Here is an 11248-nt window from a genome sequence, read left to right as displayed (position 1 = left end):
TTTAAAAAGAGAAAGCATTTTTTTTTCTTTTCTAAAACTAGCTGGCAGTACCCAAAAAGTTTACAAATATCCCAGGACAACTGGCAGTACGCCCAGACTTCAAGGTCGTGTTTTGCCGTACAGCACCTGCAGTACAGATAAGCCTGCTAACGAGAGACAGAGATTCACTCTAAAAGTATGTCTCTGCTCGGCTAAGGCAGCTGGTTTTGCCCCACGTTGGGCGCCAAAAATGTCAACGGTTTACGGGCAGGTTCGGCCCGGTTCCGTGACGATTGGTGCGGGGGACCCACAGACCCACGCCCCAGGAAAGGGGAAGGGGGAAAGGGAAAAGGGAAAAGGGAGATGGGCCTAGGAACAAAACAGCGGCAACGATCTGAGGAGGAAAGCTAATTTACTAAATAAGATATCAGAAAGCAAAATAACACAATATAATACAATATAATTGGAATTAAAGCTAATAAATCAAATAAAATGAGCAAGAGAGAGAGTGTCCGATAAACCGAAGGCCTTACGCTAACGCTGAAGGCGGACGGCAGCGAGCACCCACTACTGAGTCGATCCCAAAGGAAAGAGAGTGTCCCGTGACCGCAGACAGTTTTTATCTTTCCCTCTGAGCGTAAACACGTAAGAACGCAAAGCATCGCAAAGTCCTCTGGGGAATGGAGTTCTTCTTCTCTTCTGAGACAGGTATACCTGGAACTATCGATGATCCACGGAGCTGGAGCATTAACTCTTTAACTCTAAATGCACTACATGATGTTATGATGTGGAATACCAGTACCAAAAATCATAAAACCATGACAAAACATCTTCCTTTAATATACATTTTGCTCAAGCATTGTCTGTTAGCTCATTCTGTTATGGTTTGCATTTATCGGCTGGGATTTTTGAGATACCCGTCCCAGCGATATGCTTACATACGCATAACGCCTTTGTATAGTCGTATTATTGCTTCAGAACTACTGTCGGCCTAGCAGCGTGAAGGGTCTGTGTCTCCCAGGACAAATGTATTCGTATGGTTGTGGTCCGTGTGTGTTTTTCTACTTCTAAAAAACAAGCTCCTTAGGGAGTGATGAGGACTCCCCTGAACCTCCTCTGGACTGAACAATCCCAGTTCTCTCAGGCGCTCCTCACAGGACTGTGCTCCAGACCCTTCACTGCCCTGTTGCCCTCCCATGGATGCACTGCAAGTCCTCGATGTCTTTCTTGTACTTAGGAACCCCAAACTCAGCACGGTACTCCAGGCATGTCATCGCCAGTGCCAAGGGTGCTTTATGCTAGCTTGTGGGCTTCAAATTAGGTATGAAGGTGAAGAATGCTGGGGTCGGGAGTGACAACAGTGGCTCAGCTGAAGCGCATCTGCAAGAAGCAGGAGGAGCAGAAGGCACTGTGCAGCGGGCTGTGCCCGTGCCCGACCGCTCTTTTGCAGAACTTTGCGCTAATATTCAACCAGAACGTCCCCTGGTGCAACTGGAGGACGTCATCTCCTGCCCTGCTGCCGTTACGTGGGAGGACGTGCAGACCCAGCAGGAGAAAGAGAGCAGAGGAGGCGCGTGAGCAGCACGGCTGAACAAGGACCTGCAGCTTAAACTTACAGAAAAGAGAGATGCACAGGAAGTGGAAGCAGGGTTGTGTAGCCTGGGAAGAATGCAGGGACGTTGTCTGCGTGTGTAGAGATGAGGTCAGAAAAGCCAAGGCACCGATGGAGCTGAACTCGGTGAGGGATGTGAAAAGCAACATGAAGTGTTTCTACAGCTACATAGGGTGGAAGAGACAGACCAAGGAGAGTGTTACCCCTCTGATAAATGAGGATGGAGGACTGGCTTCCTCTGACGTGCAAAAAGCTGAGCTGCTCAGTAAGAGCCCTCCCTCAGTCTTCACTGGTGATCAGGATACCCGTGTCCGCCAGGCCCCTGCACCTCTCCGTGGGGTTGAGAGGAGTGGATTCCAAACCACTGTGACAGTGGAACAAGTCCGAAACCTCCTCACGAAACTGAATGTGAGAGTGGGGGAGGGGGTTGAGGGTAGGGGGGGTGGGAGGCGGGCAGATGGCATGCATCCCAGGGCTCTGAGAGATGGCCGATGTGGTTGCCAAGCCGCCCTCCATCATATTGGAAAAATGATGGCTGTCGGGTGAAATCCCCGCTGACTGGAAACAGGGAAGCATGACTCGCATTTTTAAGAAAGGGAGAAAGGAGGACCTGGAGAACTACAGGCTGGTGAGCCGCACCTCTGTGCCTGGGAAGATCACGGAGCAGATCCTCCTGGTTACCATGTTAAGGCACATACGAGATGAAGAGGTGATCCGAGACAGCCAGGATGGCTCTACCAGGGGCGGATCTTGCCTGAGCAATCCGGTGGCCTTCTGTGATGGAGCGACGGCATCGGTGGACGGGGGAAGGAAGGGCGACGGATGTCACCTACCTGGACTTCAGCAAAGCCTTTGACATGGCCCCTCACCACATCCTTCTCTCTAAATTGGAGAGGTATGGATTTGAAAGGTTGAAGTGTTGGATGGATTAAGAACTGTTTGGCCGGTCACAGCCAAAGGGTTGTGGTCGACTGTTCCATGTCAGGGTGGAGGCCGGTCACGAGTGTTGTCCCCCAAGGGTCGGTCCTGGGACCGGTGCTTTTCAACATCTTCATCAGTGACAAAGACGACCGAATCAAGTGACCAAGCCGAGCAGTGCAGTCGATACACTGGAGGGAAGGGAAGCCATCCAGAGGGCCCTGAACAGGCTGGAGATGTGGGCCCGTGCGAACCCAACGAGGTTCAACTAGGCCAAGTGCAAGGTGTAGTACCTGGGCCGGGACAGTCCCAGGTATTCATACAGACTGAGGGAAGAACTTCTGGAGAGCAGCCCCGTGGAGAAGGACTTGGGAGTCCTGGTGGACAAGAAGCTGCACGTGAGCCAGCAGCGTGCGCTTGCAGCCCGGAAGGCCATCCATATCCCAGGCTGCATTAGAGAAGGGGTGTCCAGCAGGGAGAGGGAAGGCCGTGTCCCTCTCTGCTCAGCTCTTGTGAGGCCCCACCTGGAGTACTGCATCCATGCCTGGGGCTCCCAGCACAAGAAGGACACAGAGCTCTTGGAACGGGTCCAGAGGCTGTGGTCCCACAGAGAGCCACAGAGGCCTGCTGAGGTAACTGTTCATCCCTCTGTCTCTGCCTCCTCCCTGCCGCGTGTGTAGGGTCACTCACTTGGCATCGCAGCACCTGTGCCTCTCTAGTAGTGATGCATATGCATCGTCGACCTCCCACGCCGGTCTTCTGCCAGAGAAAGGAGCGACTGACAAACACCCGCTGCCCCAGGACTAAACCTAATCCATGGCATCCCTCCCCCTCCACGCTATCCCAGTCCCAGCTTCCCAATGATGCCGAGGCCCATGTCAATGGCTGCAGAGGGCCAGGCCTGCTGCGGCAGTCAGTCCCTGGGCAGGCACAGCTCTTGTGCCCTCGCATCTCAAGGGCAGGCTGAAAGACACCAACACCAACCTGACTGGGATTCGGATCCCCAGGATGCGCGTGTCTGGGATAAATGTCTCCACATCTGTCAGTGGTTTATGGGCTGGTTCGTCCTGGTTATGTGACGACTGGGGCGGGGAGACCCACGCATCCGCGCCCCGGCAAAGTGGAAGGGGGAAAGGGGAAAAGGGAGATGGGGCTAAAAACAAAACAGCGGCAACGATATAAGGAGGAAAGGTAATTGATTAAATAAGACATCAGAATGCAAAAGAACACAATATAATACAACAGGAACTGAAGCTAATAAATCAAATAAAAATGAGAGAGAGGGAGGGAAAGAGAGCGTCTGATAAATCGAATGCGTTATGCAAAACGCTGAAGGCATGGTGGTGAGGGAGCACCCGCTGCTGGGTCGATCCGAAAGGTAAAAGCGTCTGTGTCTCGTGACACGGGAACAGTTTGGATCTTTCCCTCCAAGCGGACAATGGAAAGAATTCAAAGCAGCGCAAATTCCTCTGGGGTACATAGTTGTTCTTCTCTTCTTGGACAGCTGTCCCCGGAGCTACCAGCGATCCGTGGAGCAAGAACTCTTCAACTCCCAGTGCACAGCATGATGTTGTGGTGTGGAATACCAATAACGTAAATCGTAAGACCGTGAGGACGTCTCTGCAGAGCGCGCACTTGAAGCAAAGAGTCGCTGTGCACGTGGCCTGTCCCTGCAGCAGAAACACGAGCAGCGTGAGTGTGAGCAGGGGCCTGGTGCTGCTGAGCGCCTGCCATGCCCGCGGGGCGAGGGGAGGCCACAGAGTACTTGCCTGCGGTCCGACTGCCTAGGTCCTGGCCCAGTGCACAGGCCAGGTTGTCAGAAGCGTCACTTCCGGCGCCGGCGTCGGGGCCGGCTGTTGTTCTTGAGGGCCCGACTTGGTAGCGGGGAGCGACTTCGCCCCTGGTCTGGCCCTCGCTGCCTGAACTGGCTCCTGCGTCTTCTTCGGGTCCGGCTCCGGGACTCGTCAGCCCGCTGTTCAAGAGGGGCGCGGCTTCGAGTCCGTGCCCGCCCTGGCTGCGTGCGCCGGCTTCTGTCAGCCGCTGTGGAATCCCTCGAGGAGCGCAGTGCTCCCCGTCGGGTACGGCTGTGGGTGCCGTTCTCGATACTTGGGGTTGTTGCTCTGCGCCCACTGCCACGGCGTGTTCGGGGCCTGCTCGGGGAATCTGGGGTATGGCACCGCAACGGAGAGCGCCTTCGCGTCCGGGCCCGCTCCCCTCGTCTGGACCGGACGTTGTTGCCAGCTGCCCGGGAGGGCCTTGAGGACCGTGGTGTCCCCCGGCTGGCAAAGTTCGGGGCGCTGCTCTGAAGTGCGTGGGAACTGTGAGCTGGCTCTGATGGTGCCCAGCTGCTGGTGCTGGAGGTGCTGAGCTCCGGCGCCTCGGAGCCTTGGGATGACCGTTGGGTTGGCCCCAGTCCCTGCGTGCTGGCAGTGCTGGGGCCAGCGCTGTCCAAATGGCTGCTGGAGGCTGTGAAGGGGGGAGGCAGGAATGTGAATGGGATGGAACTCCAGCCCTGGGGTGGGACAGGCTCCCATCCCTCCTGGGCCAAAGAGACTTGAACAAGGCCGCCCTGAGCTCCCACTGCCAGGCCTCGCCTGGCTCTAGCCTAACGGCACGCAGCTCTTTGTCTCTTACCAGTGTCTTCTTCAGCACAAATGTCGCAGACCCACGTTGCTGTGCGTCGACTCAAGTGGGAGCAGCGCCGATGGGTGCCTCGTGCAGCACAGGAGCTGCAGATGAGCAGCTCCCAGGGCCTGGGGAAACAGACAATTTGTGGCCGTGAGGACAAAGTGCCCTGAGACAGGGGGTGCCCGACACAACTCTGGTGCACACAGACTGCTCCCCCAGCCTGGGGGTGAGGCTGTGATCCCAAGCAGAGACCCAGAGGGCTACTGAGGTAACTCACCCCATGGTCTCTGCCTGATCTCTGCCGCGTGGGTAACGACATTCGCTGGCGTCACAGCGACTGTGGATGTCTGGTTCTGATTCGTATCCATATTCCTCGTCCCACGTTGGATATCTGCCGGAGAAAGGAGCGACGGTGGTGAACACCCACTGCCCCAGGACTGAACCTAATCTGTGGCATCCCTCCTCCCCCTCCACCCTGTCCATCCCCAGTCCCAGCATCCCAATGATGCCGAGGCCCGTGTTAATGGATACAAATGGCTGGGCCCGGCCTGCCGGGGCAGCCAGCCCCTGGGCAGGCACAGCTCTTGTGCCCTCCCATCTCGAGAGCAGGCTGAAAGACACTAACCTGGGTGGGATTCGAATCCCCATCCAGCGCATTGTTGCCGAAAAGCACTGTAGGTCTCTACAGTGTGGGCAGCTGAAGAAAAAAATCCCGGCGTTCATGGCCTGTCCCTGCAGCAGAAACACAAGCAGCGTGAGCGTGAGTGTGAGCGTGAGCTAGGCCTGGTGCTGCTGAGCGCCAGCCGTGCCCGCCGGGCGAGGGCAGGGCTCCTACCTGGATGCAGGCCCGGTGAAAGGCTCGTTCGCATACTGGGCACACCATGGTGCTGTATGATACGCAGTCCCCCACGGGGTCCGTGCAGATGATGCAGGTGTTGTCTGGCGCTGGCACTGCTTCTCCCTCCGTCTCCTGAAGTGGGCGGTGCTCTCTGCAGAAGGACCTGCAGGAAGGTGGGAAGGATTGGCAAAAGGTGAGAAGCGCTGCAAGGAGGAGGAGGGCAGAGGAACGGGAAGGAGCCTCAGGTCTTGGCTCTGGCTCTGGCAGGCTGCCGGGAGGTGTCACAGCGCGTCCCTCCCTTCCTTTTCTGGTGCCGATAGCAGGGGCTGGGGACTCACAGGCGAGGCCTGGCGGCCCTTACCTGAATTCATCGAAGTACTGGGTGACACATTCACCCTCCGAGGCGCAGGGCAGATGGAAGCTGCGGTCACAGCCTGCCTGTGCGCAGGTGATGGAGGCCCCCCTCTTGCCACAAACGAAGCAGTGCTGGAAAGAGCAGAGCAGAGCAGCCCCCATCAGCGGCAGGCTCAGGGCCTGCGCGGCAGGCCCCACTCCTCTGGGCAGGGCACAGGATGCAGGCGCGGCTGGGTGGCACTCTGCAGAGCTGCCTGCTGAACAGGAGCCCTGTTTGTCTGCGAGTCTGCGAGAGCGGGACTTTCTCCTGGAGCTGGCTGGAAAGGCTGGGATTGCTTTCCTTGGGCCAGGTTAAGCTCGCCGAGCCTGTCCTGGACAAAGCTCCCTGTTCCTGTCAGATCCTCACCGTCTTCTCTGCCTTCCTGATTATGTAGTTAAGGTCAGGAACTCTGGAAGCTTGGTTTATGTTCTCTGCAGTTGCTTGTTCAACAAGTATGGTAGAAAATACCTGTATGAGAGAAGAACTTGGCCTTGTAAGGGAGGGAAGGAGAGAACCATTGGATGGAGGAAGGTGACAGGAGCCGTGAGGGAACTCACCACACAAAACTCATGCAGAATCCACCCGTTCAAGATCACTTTGTGCCCATGGATGTCTGGATCAACATCTCCCTGGGCACACAGCGCGCATACTGCAGAGGAGAGAGCAAGATCAGTGAGCGCCTTGCCAGTGGGGGGGCCAGGTGCCCGCGAGGGCTCTCCCAGTGGCCTGCTGTGTGCTGTAGCTGAGGGGCAGGGCCAGAGGCCGTGGAGGGGAAGGGGCACTGCAGGGCCGAGGAGCAGAGGGGGACCCTGCCCGCGGCAGCCCCTGCCTGCCCCCACCTCCCCTCTCTGGCTCGTCTAGACACCCCCCAGCAACCTTCTGCCTGGCGGCGGCGGGGAGCTGTGTGCTGGGATGATTTACTTTCGTCTGGCTCCCATGAGCTCTCATTCTTCTCTGTCCCTGTGGACATGGTGCGCATTGACGATGAGCACTCGCGGAGTCCCTGTCCCGGCAGTGCCAGGCTTTCTTCTCCGCACACTCCAGTGCCAAGCCTACAGGAGAAGCGGGACGAGGGTGAACTCGCAGCTCAGGTCTCCGAGCGCTGTGGCCCCCTCCTCCCGGGGCAGCCTCAGACAGCCCTTTCCTCGCTACGCTCCGCGCACCTCACCAGCTCGCACTGAGCTCAGCCTGAGCCCCACAGCCTTTCTATGCGCCCCACCCTGCGCATCACAGTGGCCGCTCCCTGCCACCCTTTGTGACACCATCACACCTCCCAGGAGCTGAGGTCAGGGCCCTGGGCACCCAAGCAAGATGGCGGCGGCTCTTGCATCCACCCTCAACCCACCGCAATGCTTGCAGGCCTGCGGCGCCATCAAAGTCCCAATCACGCCTTTATGTGTTTCTGTGACGTACTCGAGGCTTGCTTTGTTTGCTTATTTGCTGCTGACTACCTCTCCTTACAACTAATGGCTCCAATGGTCACTGTGTCTCACCGCCCGCCCGCCCCCCTGCACCTGCCCGCTGCCCAGGTCCCTCGGTGCCGCATCCCCACGGTGCTTGAACACCTCCAGGGACGGTGATTCCCCCAGCTCCCCGGGCAGCCTGTGCCAGTGCCCGACCGCTCTTTCAGCCAACACGTTCTTCCTCGTATCCAACGGGGACCTCCCCTGGCACAACCGGAGGCCGTTCCCTCTCGTCCCATCGCTGTTAGCTGGGCGAAGAGGCCGACCCCCACTTCGCTTCAACCTCCTGTCAGGGAGCATCAAGGTCTGCTCTGTGCTTCTTCATGTCCAGAAGAGCTACCTGAAATGGTGGCAACAAAAACTGAGGGGATATCACCGGGAGCTAGAGCTGATCAGCGATTTTTTTTGCAAGTGTATCAAGGTCTGTTTTCAGTCAAGTCCCTCTCGCTTGCTTGAAGAGTAGAAATAGCTTTTGTGCTGGGAAATGGAGAGCTTCCTTCTACCGTGATGTTCTTTAATGAGTGTGCTGCTGGCTGGCGGTGCGGGGGCCATCGCTGTCCAAATGGCTGCTGGAGGCTGTGAAGGGGGGAGGCAGGAATGTGAGTGGGATGAAACTCCAGCCCTGGGGTGGGACAGGCTCCCATCCCTCCTGGGCCAGAGAGACTTGAACAAGACCACCCTGAGCACTTACTGCCGGGCCTCGCCTGGCCCCAGCCTAGCGATACGCGGCAGTTTGCCTCTTACCAGTGCCTTCTCCAGCACAGGTGTCGCACACTGACGTTGCTGTGCGTCGACTCAAGTGGGAGCAGCGCCGATGGGTTCCCAGGGCCTGGGGAAACAGACAATTTGTGGCCGTGAGGACAAAGTGCCCTGAGACAGGGGGTGCCCGGCACAGCTCTGGTGCACACAGACTGCTCCCCCAGCCTGGGATGAGGCTGTGATCCCAAGCAGAGACACAGAGGGCTGCTGAGGTAACTCACCCCACGGTCTCTGCCTGTTCTCTGCCGCGTGGGTAACGACACTCGCTGGCATCACAGCGACTGTGGATCTCTGGTTCCGATTCGTATTCATATTCCTTGTCCCACGTTGGAAGCCTGTGCCAGTGCACTTTATGAAAAAAATACCTTCTCACAAGTCTTGTCCCTGCAGCAGAAACACAAGCGGTGTGAGCGAGTCCTGGTGCTGCTGAGTGCCAGCCGTGCCAGCGGGGCTAGGGGATGCCTCAGAGTACTTCCCAGCTGAAAAGCAAAAATCTGAAAGCAAAGAAAGTCTGTGTCTCATAACACGGGAACAGTTTTTTTTTTTCCCTCTGTGCAGAAAATAGGATATACATAAACCAACGCAAAGTCCTCTGGTGTATGTTGTTGTTCTTTCTTCTGAGACAGGTGCACTCTATAACTGCCAGTGTAAAACGTTATGATGTGGAATACTAACATCAAAAATCCTAAAACTTCAACATCTTCTCTGCAGAGTGAATAATGAGAACAGCTTCTCTACAGTAAAAACAACTGCAAATCATCCTGATACAAAGGTGCTAATCCCTCTTGATTCATCTGTTGGGCCAGATGTTTTGGATGGGCATAAATCAAACTAGTAAGCTTGTCGATAAGAAAGCAGGATGGATACCCAGTTGTCCCAGCAAGATAACCAAACAAGATGTCTCTCTTCTGGAATATTGATGAGCTCTCTCCCTTCAAGGTTTGAAAACGTACAGCATTCGTTTCTCTCTGTGGTATGCATGTTTGGTGGAGAGATCCCCCATGCACCCAGTGCTGTAATAAAGGGAATACCTGCTTGACATGTTTCACTGGTGTGTCAAGTTACTTTGTCGGATTTCTCGGCATGAATTGGCGAACCAGTCAGGAGCTTCTCTGCTCGACTGCAGGATCCGCTTTGAGGGGGACTTCCCGGGTGCCCACTGGCAGCTTGTCCGGAGGACCATCACAGGAGCAGATGAGATCCTCTGGAAATTTTTTTCCCTAGGTTTGGATTCTCTTTCTATTCTCTTTCCTTATTTGATTCTTTTCTTTGGTAAAGTCCTTGGGGAAATGGCACTCGTAAGTCTGGCTGGGCAACGCAGAGTGCGTAGCATGAGACTGTGTATCAGCCCTGAAGGCACTGAGCTGGTTTGGCATGGGACGGAATCCGTGATTCTGCTTAAAAGGGAATTAGGCCCTGGCACGGTAGCCACCAGGAAGGACATTTACAATGTAAGGTAGAACTGTCATTGTAACGTTGTACTGCCAGGAGGGGCTTGGCATGAAAGTGACTACTGAAAAGACTAAATGTCTGGATTATATTTCTTTTCTGTACTTACTGGAATTAAGTTTGCTATCATTACTGTCTGTGTAACTGTTAAATGTTTGTGCTGTGTGGAATTCTACTCCCTGTGTAAAACCCCTGTCTTGCTGAGAGACGTTGGTCATAGCTCTTGCCCAAGGGAATTCGGTGTTCCCGTGCCCCGGGGAAGCAGGCGGACTCCATTGCCCTGTAAAAACACTGAAGATTATCTATTATCACCTTGAGACTAGCCGAGAGGAAAAAAAAAAAAAGAGGGATCCCTCTGTGTTATGTTTTTGGTCACTGAAAAGAGCATCACTGGTGAGCCAGTGGATAAGAAATGGGGAACATAAATGAAGTCACAGGACGAGTTTTTATAACTGAATACACTAATCATGAGACTAAGTATTGGGTGTTTGTGAAAGCTGAAGAACTGTATTGTTTGACTCATGGGTATTGAAAAAAAAAAGAAAAAGTGGGGCAAACTGTTGTGATGGTGTATAGAAGTGTAATTGTTGACGGTATGTCGAAGTATAATTGTTGGAAGTGAATTGAGGATACGATTTGTGGAATTGTGGGAAAAAATAATGCAAGAAGGTTAAGGAAAACTTTTAGTTTAAGATGTTAGAACTTGTAACCTGCGGCAGCTGAGGCAGAAGCGTGCCAGCACTGAAAAACTCCGCAGGGCCCTTCCCCCCCGCCGCGGCATCTCGGACTGAGAGATAGAGCCGGGACCGGAGACTGCTGCTGTAACAGCGCGTTACTGCGAGCGGGGCGGCGAGAGGACAGGACAGGTGAGAATAGCCACCATCTGCAGAGATCTAGGAAACCTGATATCCCAGTGATAGCACTGGAAGGACCCAGGAGGGTTCCACCCCCACTGGAGCGAAAGCAGTATGCAAACTGCAGGGAAATGGGACATTGGTGTCAATGAGAGGCTGTCCCAGGTTGAAGAGGGAGGGAACTGTCTCTGATCGCAAAAGCTGAATGATCCTGTAACCTAAGTACCTTGCCCTGTGTGTGCCTCGCGGAGCTGCAGCTCCTCTCCAGGAAGATAACTTCCAGAAACTTTTAGGTGTGTACCTCCCGGGGACATATGTATGTGCATCCTCAGGAAGACCTCTCTGCATTTGGTG

The 11248-nt window shown here is 55.1% G+C and overlaps 1 protein-coding gene across 1 annotated transcript; it reads right to left on the bottom strand.

Moving 5' to 3' along the window:
- Positions 1-4334: 4334 nt before the first annotated feature.
- Positions 4335-7339, bottom strand: LOC136044500 (PHD finger protein 7-like). The gene is given in 9 exon segments (XM_065729824.1): positions 4335-4975; positions 5144-5262; positions 5415-5528; positions 5763-5960; positions 5962-6138; positions 6337-6461; positions 6736-6837; positions 6927-7018; positions 7291-7339. Coding segments are annotated over 9 exon segments (1617 nt in total).
- Positions 7340-11248: the final 3909 nt, after the last annotated feature.

This window comes from Cyrtonyx montezumae, unplaced genomic scaffold, assembly GCF_038088225.1.
Source record: "Cyrtonyx montezumae isolate F1298 unplaced genomic scaffold, pur_monq_1.0 scaffold_11, whole genome shotgun sequence".
Taxonomy (NCBI): domain Eukaryota; kingdom Metazoa; phylum Chordata; class Aves; order Galliformes; family Odontophoridae; genus Cyrtonyx; species Cyrtonyx montezumae.
Note: the sequence above shows the minus strand (reverse complement) of the source record. Positions and strands in the feature narration are given on the sequence as shown.